Source organism: Neodiprion pinetum, chromosome 7 (assembly GCF_021155775.2).
Source record: "Neodiprion pinetum isolate iyNeoPine1 chromosome 7, iyNeoPine1.2, whole genome shotgun sequence".
NCBI lineage: Eukaryota > Metazoa > Arthropoda > Insecta > Hymenoptera > Diprionidae > Neodiprion > Neodiprion pinetum.
The window spans coordinates 19,577,396-19,593,566 of record NC_060238.1 but is presented as its reverse complement, the minus strand read 5'-3'; the positions used below and the strand labels follow the sequence as shown (position 1 = coordinate 19,593,566).

The following is a 16,171-nucleotide window of genomic DNA, read 5'->3' as shown; positions in this document are numbered from 1 at the left end:
AGTATTACTTCGTGCATGAATCTAGCCAAAAAAGATTTACATCGATCTAATCGGAGTTTATTTGGCGTAACGGAATAATAATTAATATCAGTAAGAATTTCTTCTCTGCATGCACGATGTAAGGAGACTGTAGTGTGTAGATGTTTATGTTTACCCTTTTCAATCCTTTGCTTCCGATGAGAAGCCCGTAAGACGGCAATGCCGTCTAATAAATGAGATGCGGGTGTGCAAATCATTAATCTACGAGAGAATTTTGTTTGAGGACCGAAAATTTTGTTGCCAACAAAATTCTCTCGTAGATTAATGATTTGCAATGCCGTCTAATAAATGAGATGCGGGTGTGCAAATCATTAATCTACGAGAGAATTTTGTTTGAGGACCGAAAATTTTGTTGCCAACAAAATTCTCTCGTAGATTAATGATTTGCACACCCGCATCTCATTTATTAGACGGCATTGCCGTCTTACGGGCTTCTCATCGGAAGCAAAGGATTGAAAAGGGTAAACATAAACATCTACACACTACAGTCTCCTTACATCGTGCATGCAGAGAAGAAATTCTTACTCATACAAATCGGACACATGAAAACAAATTTGAACTCACTGGTTATGAGAGAAATTAATGACAACAGAGTCAGGGCGGCTAGGTGGTCTAGTGGAGTAAGTCTCCGGTAAAGCATCGCTAGATTCCAGGTTCGATTCCTGGCTCCGTCGTTAATTTTTCAAAATTCACCAGTTGTTCAAATTTACATATTCTCAATAATTAATATCATTCGAAGAAAAAAACTCCAGGATTCATCACTTTGCGAAGGTTCTTTTACACTCGAATGTAGTACGGGTAAAATTCATCTAAATTTAATTCGTTTCATTATTAGGCTCACAAACTGAATTCTGTAACTTGAATTCACGAGTTTCTGTCAACTATCCCCTAATATTATATTTCAATTTTCACTATGGATTTTCCGTATTCGTGATTTATAAAGCCAATGTGCATCATTATTTTTTTTTCCAAATATATACAGTGAAGAGTACAGATGCAAGATGTTACTCTATGAAACTTCATTCGACTTACGATCAACATTCGCGTATCACGTGTTACTGTTTGACAATCAAGTGTAATGATGTTTACTGAAAGTACAAGCAAATTCATTTACCCCCCGAGTAAAAATAGATAACGGCATTTATCTTTTGGATAATTGTATTATAAACACTCATGCTTTTTTCGACCGATGAGTTTTAGTTTATTATAGCCATCAATTAGTTAGTTTGTCTAACTCGTAGATATAAAGTTACATAATTATCATCTATACATTACATATTTCCCTTCTAGCAAATGGCAATAAGACTTTGCATTAATTTGTACCTGTTTCTTGATCAACCCAAATCAATGAAATTCAATTATACATATTGGAGACTATTTGCGGAATCGAACAAGATTTTAAGGTTGCGTTTTTGATTTCCTACATTGTGTTAGTTTCATTCCATCTGTCAAAATGATCATTTATGAATTCTTCGAAATTTGTATCTTAATTATTGCTCAAGTTGTGAATTTTTTGAAAGCTCCTATTTAAATTTTTCAAATCGATACAACTCAAAAATTAAATAAGATATTAATTAAAGTCGATCCATTTTATTCGTCTTGAGTTATGATAAGCAAATCAACAAATTATGGTATTATACAAATTCACGACTTTTTTGAATTTGAGACCAAAAAAATAAAATTTCCTTCATCGTGCAGATGGTTCGGTTGTATTTTCTTTCGAAGGATATCCCCGAAACTGTCAGTTTTTTCATGAATATTAAGCGTTCAGTATCATTATGAGCCTACGTCTCTTTGAATTTTTATAATTTATTCAAATATCAATCTAGCAAGGTAATTTCACAAAAAGTTTATTTCTGGTCAGATGAAAAGCTCATTTAAAAAAATTAGCCGGTTTCAATAAAAAGGTATTTTTCATATCAATGAGTGAATGTCTTTTTTTTTCGGATGAAAAAAATACATCCAAATCAAAGTGTAGCTGAATCGACTACAAATTTATCTAAACGAATTTCTTAGCAGGCGTGAATTAAATGAACTTTTTTTTCAGAACTGACATTCGATAAAATTCGTATTCAAATAAATAACAGAAATGTAACGAATCATCGGCCCATTGTGATTCTTAGCTTAAAATTTATGAAAAAATTTATTCTTTGAAAAACTCTAGTTTTTGGAAACTATTCTTATAGATAAGGTATACTATACTTCGCGGGTATTTGGACTAATTACCTAAAGCAATAAACTGATTACCGGCCTTTCGCCGCCGTATTGCAAGCTCGATCACCTCCTCTCCAAATAAATCTTATAAATTGACCTTTGTGCTGCTGCCTGTGTTCTGCCGCGAGTTATACCCAGGCCTGTCAAATAGCTAGATTGGTAGAGTTATCGCGTAAAAGTGATTAACGCGAAGTGTAATTGCGGAGGTTTTTTTTCCAAATGCTCACGGTATCTATTATGTCCTGAACTGATATGGAATTCGGAACCTATAATTCTTCATCTATCAGAAAATATTGCGTTGTACCACGGCCTGGGCGAAAAGTTGCGAATGGAGAAAAAAAAAAACGTTTAAAAAATGTTGAATAATGTTACTTCCACCAGTAATAATGAACACAAATAAAACAATATTTTCACCACTCAAACGTATAATTAGTTGATTTTGACTACCTGCTGAAAATGAACAAAAGACGCTATTTCCCAATGAATCGCGTGCGTGTTGAGAAATAGTGAACCATTTCTCCACTGGTGGGAAAAAGCTGTATTTTCACCACTCAAATGTTAAAACAGGCGATTTTAAACAGGTGGCCGTAATCGCCTAATTTTGCATTCTTTTTTTCACAGAGATAACTAATTAATAAAGGGATCGGATTGTTGGTATTTTATCAAGTGTATATTAAACTCGTTTTATATAAATTTTTATCAAAATATATTTAAAACTAACAAAGATATGGGCCTTGACGTAACGACCAATGAAAAAATTTCCCTTCCATTGTGGCATTGATATCTCGGTAAAGGGTTGTCTGAAAATAAAAAACAAAATTTTATTAATACCTGTAAAAATTTAGCTATCGTTGTACGTGGCTGTTTTTTTATTTTTTTTATTATTTACAATATGGCGATGACTTGAAGAAGAAAAGAGGCCTGGAAAAAAAAACGATTTTTATTAATCTGCCGGCATTTTGTAACGTATACGTATAACGGTAGCTATATTTGTATGGATATTAATAAAAAAAGAAAAATTTCCAGATAAGGCTTCACCGAGATATCAATGCCACGATGAAGGGGAAATTTTTTTATCAGTCGTTAAGTCAAGGTTCATATCTTTAATTTTGAATATTTTTTAATAAAAATTTATACAAGACATGATTAGTATACACTTAACAAAATATAATAATCAGATCCCGTTATTAATTAGCTATCCCTGTGAAATAAATTCTTAAAAATCAGTTATTTTTTAGGCCGTCACAGTGGCTTCTCAAATCGAGATTTAGAACCTCGTATACGCTGCAAGTTTTCCGTTTGGTAGGACGTAGTAGAACCTGTGGAAGAATAATTTTGTATTGTAAATAGAAACTGTTCTAGACCTAAAATTGGCCGATATTACCGTTTCTTTCGCGTTTAGGTTCAAAGTAGGACATTTTTAAAACCTCTACAGGTCCTCTATATCTTCAAAGCTTTCACAGGTCCATTACTATAGAATGTACAATTTCAGTCGTTGAATATTAACATTAATACTTCCAAACATTCGATAAAAAAGAAATACTCATTACTTTGGTAATAATTAATGTCGTTCAAATTTATTTATCATACTCTGACAATTATCAATTGTGTTATTCAATTTTTGGGGTGATTAAAAAGTTTAGGTTTGGGGAATTATTTATTATTTTGGTAATAGATAACGCAGTACTAGTTGAATTATTATATTTTCGCAACCTTGGTCCCTTAACGCATCTAATTACTCCGATTAACAATAATTAGAATAATATAATCACCAATCCAGACACTACTGCAGTACTTTTTGAGGATCTCAAAACTTTAAATAGGCCCTCATATGAGAGGAGTATCACATAGAGTACCAGAATAGGTTATAATAGGACGTTAAGGTCCAGAGGGGTCCAATTATGTAAAAGATAGCTCTCTCAAGGTTCTGAATAGGATGTGAGGACCGAAAATTAGTAAATAAGGCTCTTCTTAGTACCTGCAGGCTTATGGTAGGGTCTAAATTTCGACTCTGGTTTTCCCCTTATAGGATTCAAAACTCTCTTCATACATCCTCGTATACCGAATGATACAATCATGAAGTACTGTTGTCATTATAGTCGGATATAGCGCCAGGTTGTAAATGTCCTTACACAGCAAACAGCCGGTGTTACGTCTCCGGTTTTTGGAACAATGGCTAATGAATTAATGGACAAATGGTGTTGACGTTTCACTGTAATCGGATGATTTCAATGGTCTGATATATTATGGCGTGCTAATCGTAACTTTTGAACATTTTTGAATTACAAGATTGAGATCCTGAAGCTGTCTTACTAAGCTGGACTCAGTTCTCACTTGAAGGTCGTAAATGATTGGACAGAGGTCTTGAAGAAAACAAATAAGTAACGCCTCCTGAATCTGGGTCCCCAGATGTAATAGAACAAGCAAGACTTGAGAGAATAAACAACGTCCGTTCAGATTAATTATCTCCGTTAACGAAAAATGATGGAAAAATAAATTGGAATTTTTATAATTGTCAGAGGTATCAATGCATTTATCCCAAGGACTTGTCATCACTTGTTTTTCACTGACAGAGGCCAGGCCAGCGGTGAATGATAATGCGGCGAACAAAGTATAAAAGACCACCATTTCCTGAAACAAGTACATTTGCACATCACCGGAATGTGTAAGCAACAGAAGCTGTTTCGGCTTTCAACGATACTCGTCCTGATAGCTTTGTGTCTGTCTACATTCACCATGGTGGAGACGAAGAAGGCCGGGAAGGAATTCCTCAACAAGCAGCGTGCGGTTCTTGACTTATTGTGGCGCCCGGATCAGCCAGAATTGAAGCCTGAACTTCACGGCACGGGGCAGTCATACAAGATTGAAGCAAACTTGGACTGTTACTCTAATCAGGTGAGAAATCATGTCACGTTGTTTCTTATCAAATCAGTAACCATAGCGACAATATTTTTTAGGATGCCGTTAAAGAATTTCTGGTACTGAATCAGCATGGGATGCTGCCTCGTGGAGAAATCTTTTCGATTTTCCACTCGAACCATCTGCGCGAGGCCATAGCTCTTTTCAAGGTACTTTATCACTCTAAGGACTTTGATACCTTCTGCAAGACCGCCGCTTGGGCTCGAATCCACGTTAACGAGGGGATGTACGTCTACGCCTTCAGCGTCGCCGTAATCCATTATCCCGAAACCTTTCGAATCCGACTTCCTTCTCTCCACGAGTTATACCCCCATCTCTTCTTCAAGAACGAAGTTATCCGAACTGCTTACGATGCGAAACTCTACAACGGTGAGTCAGTCAATCACTCGTTCAAGCTCTACGTGGCTTCGAATTTCTCTCACGCATACGGCTTCACTAACCAGTCTTCATTTTCGCTATTTTCAGATCCCACCAAGACCGTGGCGTCATCCGATGGTGCAATTATCATTCCGGACAATGATTCTATCCTGTCCTCGGAGTGCTGCTCCCACGACGAATATAAACTTCGTTACTTCACCGAGGACGTATATTCCAATGAAATACATTACTTCTCCCAACTTAGTCATCCATTCTGGATGAAATCTGGAGAATTCGGACCACACTTCCCGAAACGTGGTGAAGTATATTTCTTTGCATTGAGGCTCCAACTTGCCCGCTACAACATGGAACGGTTCAGTAACGGCTTGGGTGAGATCGAAGATTTCGACTGGAGTTATCCGATCCCACACGGTTACCATCCTAGCATGAGCTACCACAACGGTTTGCCGGTCCCTTACCGAAGCGACGACGCCATGCTTCCAAACCACAAGCTCGTCTTGATCAAGGTAAACGATTTTGGGCCTTGAATGCACGTCCACCAGTAATCATTTTCCACTTGAACCTGTCGATCCAGTCGTCGAGTTACCATTTGATTTTTCAACAGGAGCTTCGCAATCTTGAACAACTTTTCGCGTCGGCAATCGATTCGGGATTCGTCTTTCACAAAAATGCTACATTCGAATCTATTTGCACTCGAAGTGGTATCGAGGTTCTCGGTAATCTCATCCAAGGAAACGCTGACTCGTCAACCATGATTTGTACGGCAATTACGAGCTGCTCGCTAGAGACGTGCTCGGCTTGAGCCCGGCGCCTCGTGGCAAATACGACGTTGTGCCGAGCATCATGCAGGTCTACGGCCTGAGCCTACGTGACCCGATGTACTGGAGTCTTGTCAAGAAGATCATGAGCTACCACAAGAAGTTAGTGTTCATTATCCATAATTCTACTGAGCACTTCTGGCTGGCTAGCAATTGCGCAAACGCAGAATGCGACGCAATATTGATCACCAAACGTATTAATGAATAAATGGTGTAATATTCTTAGACCGGAGATCACAGAAGATTCATTGTTGGCCAGAGCGCGTGCAATTGTCGGATAGATGCCATCAATGTTCTTTTCTTCCAGATTCGTGTCATACCTGCCAAAGTACACGTACAAAGACTTGGCCTTCCCCGACGTAAAGATAGAATCCGTGACTGTCGACAAGGTCGAGACGTATTTCGATGATCTCGACTATCTGATCTAGGCTGCGGTGAAAGCACGCAACGTAGACGACAAAACTTTGATCAAGGCTCGTCAATACCGGTTGAATCACAAGCCTTACACCTACCACATCACTGTGAACAGCAAGGCAGCCATACAGGGCTACTTGAGCATCTACATGGGACCGAAATATGATTCCAACCATGAAGAGATTGATCTCACCAAGTACTACGACCAGTTCATACTTCTGGACGCATGGGGCGTTGATCGTTAGTATAATTTGCTGATTATATATACAGGGTTTCAGCTCGATGACTGTTACATCGTCTCTTCGTTCAATTTCAGTCCAGCCCGGGATCAACAAAATCAAACGCAGCAGTGCCGAATCTGAATACGTAGGGTGCGACCCAGTGAGCAGCGATGTGTTCTACCGGGAAATCGAGAGAGCTATCACGGGTGAAACCATTTATGAGATGCCCAAGTACCCTTACAGATATCCGGAGCGCCTGGTTATCCCTAAGGGATCCCCGGAGGGTGTGCCCTTCCAGTTCTTCGTCCACGTTACTCCCTACGCCGAGAAGAGCATGTACCATTTCCATTCTGCGCTGTTCGGAGAAAAGAAAATTTTGGACAAGCCTCTAGGATTCCCATTGGACAGACCGTCGGACTTCAACATTGCCGATCTGCCGAATGCGTACTTGAAAGAATTCAAAGTTTATCACAAGGAGGGATCGGAAATCAATGACAGTATCTGATTCGTTGATACATGGCGTCATTGTTTATTTCTTATTTTTATCATTACCGATGACCAGATTTGAACAAGGCTTACGTGACAGTGTCAGATTATAATTGATGCTTGACGTATATTAGCACATTATTATTCAAATAAATTTCATTACTGTGAATACTGCAATTGTTATATATTTCTTATATCGTCAGATGAAACTTCAGCAGGCAGTACGTATTCAGTACACTATGTGATAGATCACCCAAGTACCTAAAAATTTGCGCTCGTTTTGCTTCTCACTGTCATAGAATTGAATGATGCTTGGAGGCAAAGAAGTGTTATTCAAAGCAACTGAAGTCCACAGCCAAACTTCTATTAATGATAGTCTTTCAATATCAAGTAGGTACATATATTATGAAGGTTACAATTTTCCTATTCGCTAAATGCTTCGTTGTGTATTCAAATCGAAAAATCTATTACGATTAGTACTAAGGGTATAACGAATTATCACAGAGTGTCGTCGAAAAATTCCAGTCGATAAACAAGCGCGTCAACATTCACGGTAGGTTCAAAATTCAGAAGTTCAAAATGGGGGATCCAATATGGCGGACAAAAATCCAAAAATATATTTGATCCGTATCGTAATTGGTACTAGATGCACCATACTCTTCGTAATATCCACGTATAGAATTCGTCGTAGATTCTATGCAACTACCATAAGTTATTACCTGCAGTGTAAAAATACGAGAGAAATACCTCGATTGCATTTTTTGCGTAATTAAAATTTTGGGTTGACGATGAACGGATACGCAGAGATAATTTCCACCGCGGTTGATTTTTTGGTACCAAAATAAATCACGGCATTATGACAACTTGACTCTTGTTTCAAAGGTCTGCTGCGATTAGAAGTCAACGCTGCAAGGTATATTATGACAAGTTCAGATTCTGGGTTTATCACGAAGAAATATATCATGACGATTACACTTCTCATTTTTAAATAGCCGTTCGAGTTATTACGAAATCGACGAGAGATTACGCAACGTAATGCAATGCAATGCAATGTGAAATTCGGAATCAATGACTACTTTTTAGATTTTGTTTTAGAAATTATTTAAAAAATTTGGTTTTTAGTTTGGTCTACTATTCATTTTGATTTGGACAAGAAGACCAGGTTGCATGATTTATGAATTTCAACATTTATTGAACGTACAGAATTATACTATTTTTCACTTATTAGCTCTACTTTCAATCTAGTTATAATTTTCCACATTCTGGTATAGAATACTATAGATGTCTCGCGTCGCGGTTTTTTTTACCTCTTTGCCCAGGTTAGTTCTTCCGCCAAAGAAATTTTTGTACTCGTATAGTCATTCAGGTTTTAACGATGTTATGCAAAGTGAAGAAAAAGTGATTTAAATGTACGCGCGATGAGCAAATATTAAATAATAAATATTTAAAAATTCGGTCATGTTTTAAATTTAACAACGTAATTAGACTCGATAAACAGTATTTAAAAATTGGACTCTTATATCTATTGATTTTGGAAAATTCGATATATATTCGAATCTGGAAATCTTCGCTGGCATTACAATCATTAACTTAGTGAAGACCAATTATTGATTTAAGATGTGAATTTGGAGTTGCGAATTTTTATCAAATTTTTGAAAAAAGATTTTGATTAATTTGTTAAGAAACTTCGTATTTTAGGCAGCGAGAAATAATTTTGATAGTATTTCAGATCCCATAATTCCAGAATTTTATTGAAAAATGACCGGGGACCCTGAAGCTTCTTCAGAAAAAGAGACGTTTACTTTTGTGTGCTGAAATGCCGGCTCCTGTTTTTCATCAACGCGAATAACATGTTTTCATAAAAATTAATTTGCAACTTATACTTTCAAAATGAGATATTGACAGCGACTAGAGAGAGAAAGAGGGTAATTTGACCTACCGAGTACGACCAAAACTTGTATGCCAGTTCCTAAAAAGTTGCGAACGGCAATGGCATTATTGATTGCAAATTGGCTGGGTAATAATTTATTGACTCAATCGATCACATTTGGTTTGTCGTATTTAAAAGTTTCAAGGATTTATTCGGAACTTGTAAAAATCTGTTCGACCAAACATTCAAAAATCTAAAACTTCTGGAAAAGTAATTTTTCTAGACTTCCAGGATCTAATGCTCCTTGAGATTTTCAAACTGACAGGACGAACTACTGATCGTGAGAAACAGAAACTCTACAATATAGTTTAAAATATCAGTTCACGAGTAGCGAATGAAGCTACAGATCGAACTTTGAAGATCACGAACTTGCATAACTTTGGGAGCTGCAAAGATGATACAAGATGTAACAGTGATGACATCTGATGCAGGTCAGGGGTGACTGACGACGATACGATAGAGTGATCAGTGGTATAAAAGACCGGCGAATTTCGGAGAAGTTGCATTCAGTCCCGAACGGCGTACTCTGCAAGATGTATCGGGATATTCTGATTCTCACCCTGGCGGGTTTCTGCCTCTCTGCGGCCACCCTGGTGAACGCGGATGTCGCCAACAAGGAGTTCCTCGTGAAGCAGGAAAAAATTTACGACGCACTATGGAACCCCTCACAGCCAGAACTCCAGCCTGAGATGTACGAGATGGGAAAGTCTTACAAATACGAGACGCACATGGAGTCCTATAAGAACAAGGTAACCTGTCACTACCTTATTTCATCTAAGGCTTGTCAGTACTGGTTGTCATCCGAATTATTTTCAGGATGCCTTTTACGAGTTTCTGACGCTGTACAAGGAGAAGACATTGCTTCCTCGCGGAAAGATCTTCTCCATATTTTATCCCGAGCACCTGCACGAAGCCATAGTTCTCTTCAAGATCTTTTACTACGCCAAGGACTTCGAAACCTTCTACCAAACTGCCGCTTTCGCAAGAAACTTCATGAACGAGGGAGTGTACACCTACGCTGTCAGCCTCGCTGTGGTACACCGTCCTGACACAAAGTTCATGCGCATTCCCTATTTTCACGAAATTTACCCCTATATATTCTTCAACACTGAAGTTATCCGAAGTGCTTACGAGGCGCTACTCTACCAAGGTGAGTTCGTTGATTGCGGCGTGGATTTTTTATTGGGTTTAAATCACCAACCATAAATGCTCGAATCGACGTGTGATCCTTACTGATCGTATAAAGAATATTGTATGCACATGAATTTACAAATTCAGATGTGATCCACTTCGAAGTGCACAATGCTGAACCATAGCTTCTAACACACCGATTTTCAGGTCCCAGCAGCCCTGCAAAATCCTCTGGTAACACGATCATCATCCCCGCAAACTACACCGCTCTATACTCGAGCTCGGCATCGCAAGATGACTTCAAAATGATGTACTTCACCGAGGATGTATTTTTCAACGAATTTGACTACTTCAGTCACCTTTCTCAACCATTCTGGATGCCTTCTGAAGAGTTCAATCTCCAGTCGGAGAAACGTGGTGAAGTGTATTTTTTTGTACAGAGGATGAAATACGCCCGCTACCAACTAGAACGTTTCTCCAACGACTTGTACGAGATCCCAGATTTTGACTTTAACTACCCCATCCCCCGAGGTTACTACCCCAGCCTCAGCTACCACAACGGATATCCGGTCCCTCATCGTGAACCATACGCTACTATTCCAAACTACAAGTTTGCTGCGATCAGGGTAAAGCATGTCGCAATATATGTTTTTACTTGGAACTGACACAAGGCGGGCCAACCAACGATTTTATCATAAATTCATTTAACAGGAACTCCGTGATCTCGAATACAAGATCCAAGAAGTAATCGACTCAGGATACGTCTTCTATAAAAACGGCTCATTCGAATCAATTCGCACTCCATATGGTTTGAACGTTTTCGGAAACCTCTTGGCAGGAAACGCTGAATCTCCAAACTGCGATTTCTACGGCAACTATGAGATTCTCGCCAGGGACGTGCTTGGATTCAGCCCAGCACCTCGAAGCAAATACGACGTTGTCCCGAGCGTTTTGCAGCACTATGGTGCCGATCAGAGGGACCCCATGTTCTGGAGTTATGTCCAGAGGATAGTGCATTACTACAAGGAGTTAGTATTCGCTCGCCACGTTTGAGTGACGTCACCACATTGTTATATAACGTCATGCTCACGAGTGGAGTAAAAAAACTTCTCTTTTTTACCAGATTTGCCTCATACTTGCCAAAGTACACTTACGAGCAATTGGTCTACCCCGATGTGAAGATAGAATCCGTGAAAATAACCGACGTAGAGACGTTCTTTGATACTTTCGACTACACGATTTTATCTGCTGTGAATCACGGAAATGTTGATGACTCGACCTTGATCAAGGCACGCCAGTATCGTTTGAACCATAAACCTTACTCATACGAGATGGTGGTGAACAGCCATAAGGCCGAAAAAGTTGTCGTTCAGATGTTCCTTGGACCCAAACACGTGCCGGGGGTCACTTTAGCCGATAACTATGACCAATTCATGCCATTTGATGAATTCCTGTTTGACCGTTAGTATCGTTCGCTAGTGTATGCTGTCGGGTTTTTTTTCCTGCAGCTAATAGCTTTTTCTATAAAATTTCAGTGAAGGCCGGAACCAACAAGCTCGAACGCTCCAGCACCGAGTTCCACGTCAATGGATTTGACCCAATGAGCAGTGATGTGCACTACGATGAGATCCAGAAGGCGATGTCCGGCGGTGCTGCATACAAGATGCCCAAAGGTCTTTTCAATTACCCGAGGCACATCACCATGCCCAAGGGAAAACCGGAAGGTGTTCCGTACCAGTTCTTTTTCTACATCGCCCCGTACAACGAGGAGTACTCGTTTGAAATCGAATCCAGTGTATTCGGAGGATTCAAGTCCTACAGCAAGAGTTTTGGATACCCCCTGGATAGACCGGTATACTTCCCCATGGAAAAACTGCCGAATGCGTTCTTCAAGGAATTCTACATCTACCACAAGGACAGCTTTCACCATACCCATTGATTCATTTATCTAGACCCCATTTCTCGCACAATTCCAACCAGTGCTGGTGTTCTTCGCTTATTAAAAGCAAGTCACCTTAGGTGATTACGGGGAATAATGTCCAAGTGACGTTGGCAGTAAACGTAGTGAATGTTACGTCTCAAATGTTGCAATCGCAGTAGGCAAAATGTGTAAGCCGGTTATATTACACGGTATTAGATTTAGTTATACATTATTACGAAAATTATAATCAATTGCAAATTATTAAAACTGGTGTTTTACTTTATTATTATATCACAATATCCATTCGTCTCATACAATGCTTGTCGAGCTTGCATGTGTGCTATATAATTTGATGTTAAAATGGTCAGTTGATCAAGGAAAGTGCGACGAAATGTTGCTTATAAGTGTGACATCAAATCGATATTCAGCGAAGCCTTCGGTGAATCACACTCAAAATTCAATATTCCATCTCTGATAGACCGCTTTTTGAACGCTGAACGCGTATGGTCACAGAGTTTGGCTCCCGTCTAGAATTCCACTTCCAGTCATCATCGAATATCCAAGTCTCATTGCCGGTTATAGTCCTTGACATTGCGTAGTTTGGATAATATGGAGTTTCAAATTGTGCAACAGTATTTTTTCGGAAATATTGAAATCAATTGAAATACTCGGGTTCTAATATATTGAAAATATAAAAAACAAACAGTGCTCTTTAGTGCCAAGAATGTCAAATTTTCAATGTTATCAGAATGAATCGTCTTCAAGTGTCACTTGACCTTCCGCTTCTCAAAGATATTTCGTTTTCAACGATTTCTGGTAGAAGTGTTGTATATTTTTTTTATAAAAAGCCAGTTAACAATGATCTATCAGCCTCTGATCGGAATTTGGCCCAGGATTTGGCCCTTAGTTTTCTCAAAGTGGTTTTATATCTTCAATTTCGATGTTTTCTAGTCGGCGAAAACCAACATAAAAAATGACGTCACATTGACTGCTTAAAACTGGTGGTAGGTACATAATCTCTAACGTGAACACTAGTTACGCCACTGAACTAGCGTGCAATAATTCGATTCGCAATTTTCTTAGCAGATTTATTACACTTATATTTCAAGTCACTATTTTAGAGACTTACTACATTCTTCGTTTTGAAAGATCGTTTGTTTCGTATCTTCCGAGAGTTCAAAATCTTTAACTAGAGTTGAGAACTACAAAAACTGCATTTTATCGATAGCAAAAAAATGTCGAATGCATCATTGCAATGTGACTTGCAGGTAATATCTCCACAACAAAGGTGCCACGATAAAATTCGGTTCAATGGTTTGGTTTCAATTATTTATCTAGCTACTGATTAGATACTGACGGAAATCGCCCGAGTCATCCGAAAATTATTTGTCAGAATGAATATTTTACCAAACCGATAAATGAAAGTTAGCGTAACTGCTGTCAAGTATGTATTATAGTTGTCAGTGTTTCTCGTGAAAAAAAAGAATAAGAGATTGATTAGCTGAATGTAATTTTAATCTTTTCATAATCAGATCAAAAACACACAAGCCATTTGATTAATCTGAAACGAAGGACATTTTTGAAACGCTAACAACTATTTGATTCTTAATCGCGAAATGATTAATACAAATTCTTTCAACTTTACAAAGGATACAAATTATTTAATAGTAAAGAAAAACACTTTTTGCCATCATAAAATTACGTACTCCAATTTCTTCAAAATTATAAGCATTGATGTCCCAATCTATCACCACTTCTAATGATTGTTTATAATACGGTGACGTATCATCTCAATAATCCGAAAATTGACTTTCACAATTGTGACTAATAAAGCATGGAATAAAGATACACATAGATTTATGTATAATTACTCGTTATCATAACTGCGATATCTGATAAAGAGACGATGTCATTACGTGGAACTACTTGAAGATATATAAGGAAGAGGGATGAAAAAACAAAATTTTCAATATTATGCCATTGTTTATTCGAACAATACGTATATATATATACATATTGTAACGTTGACAGGTTTTTCAAGGCATGTTGCCTTGGTAAGAAACTGTGCCGGTGAGTTTCCTGTCCTTATTCAAATGATAATTGAGTTACATTAAATTTATTTCAAGAGGAGGCTGTGTTCGAATCCGGAAGAAGGCTGGTTAGTTCTCTGAGTCACAATCCTGGTTTTATTCAGAAGTTAGTCAGCAAGAAAGCAAGTATCGCATTAAGAAGTTATTTTAATTGAATTAATCAGATCAGAAATGAGGAATTACAAAATGTCGGACCCACAGTGCCCGAGTTCATGCGATAACAAATGTTAGTAATGCCAAAATTCCTACTTGCTACGTGGGAACCAGAGATTAATTAAGAGAATACATTTTCTCGTATCTAACTACTTGATCTGATTCAAATATGTGATTCCGAATGGACCTTCCTATTACACTGAGGTAGGTCTACCCGTTCAGATGTATTTTACTGACGCTAGCGCTATGCTGAGATCCTACTCATGTGAATCTTGAAGTAGATGTTGATCTACCAAAAGCGAGCACGACTCAGCAGGTAACTGAGATTCTTGGGTTGCGGCGTCTCCAAATGGGTACATCTTATATGTAAGCATCAATGCTACAGTCACCTAAGGCTTTAGCTGCACATGAGCTACCATCCTTTTGGAATTCAACTTATTTTAAATGATTCCTGCGGTACCGTCGTCGCGGGCGCGTCGGCGCTGGTCCTCCACCTGTCGGTGAGACACTGTAATTATAATGCGTCCGTCCGTGTGCCGGCGTTCTGCCGCGATGCCTCGGTAGTGTTGACTCGTCGTTGCTGTCAGGTGATCGGTACTCGGCCCTCCGTCGGACAGCCAAATACGTTACAATTTAAATATATACTCGTACACATATACGAGGTGTGTTCAAAAAGTAAGGTGACTTTTCTAATTTCGCGGGCTATGTCCGTTCGATCTTCGATTTTTTTTTATGTTATGTTGGTACACTTGTCCCGAACATCTGTACACAGTTTCAAGTGTATAGCATGTTTAGTTTGTTTTTGACAGATACAAAGGTGAGACGTATTTTGGTGTGCTCGGCGATTTTTTGCTATCAAGAAAAATGGATCAAAGAATTTGCATCAAATTTTGTGTAAAAAATGGAATTAAGTGCTCCAAAACACTTGAAATGTTGACAGTGGCATACGGTGAGTCTACTCTTAGTAAAAAAAACGTTTATAAGTGGTACAAGCTCTTCCAAGATGGCCGAGAAGATGCCAATGACGAACCTCGCTCTGGACGCCCCAGCACGTCAACAACAGATGAAAACGTTGAAGCAGTGAAGAAAATTGTTTTCGAAAATCGTCGAATCACTATCAGAGAAGTTGCTGAGGATGTTGGCATATCGGTTGGCTCGTGCCATGAAATTTTTTCGGATGTTTTGGGTATGAGACGTGTGTCAGCGAAGTTTGTTCCGAAACTGCTTAATTTTGACCAGAAGAATCGTCGCATGAGCATCGCTCAGGAGCTGTTGAATGACGTCAATGATGATCCTGATTTACTCAAAAGGCTCATATTCACCGGATTTGGCCCCATGCGACTTTTTCCTGTTCCCAAAACTGAAGAGACCTATGAAAGGACGGAGATTTGCAACGATTGAGGAGATAAAGACTGCATCGCTGGAAGAGCTCAAAGCTATACCAGAAAGTGCTTATC

The 16,171-nt window shown here is 38.7% G+C and overlaps 1 protein-coding gene and 1 pseudogene across 1 annotated transcript; both read left to right on the top strand.

The window, feature by feature from the left end:
* The first annotated feature begins 4,974 nt into the window (after window positions 1-4,974).
* Window positions 4,975-12,738, top strand: LOC124223725 (uncharacterized; annotated as a pseudogene).
* Window positions 12,739-15,644: 2,906 nt separating this feature from the next.
* On the top strand, window positions 15,645-16,115 carry LOC124223724 (protein GVQW3-like). Its single transcript, XM_046635958.1, has one exon. It carries the CDS (start codon window positions 15,645-15,647, stop codon window positions 16,113-16,115), a length of 471 nt encoding a protein of 156 aa, XP_046491914.1.
* Window positions 16,116-16,171: the final 56 nt, after the last annotated feature.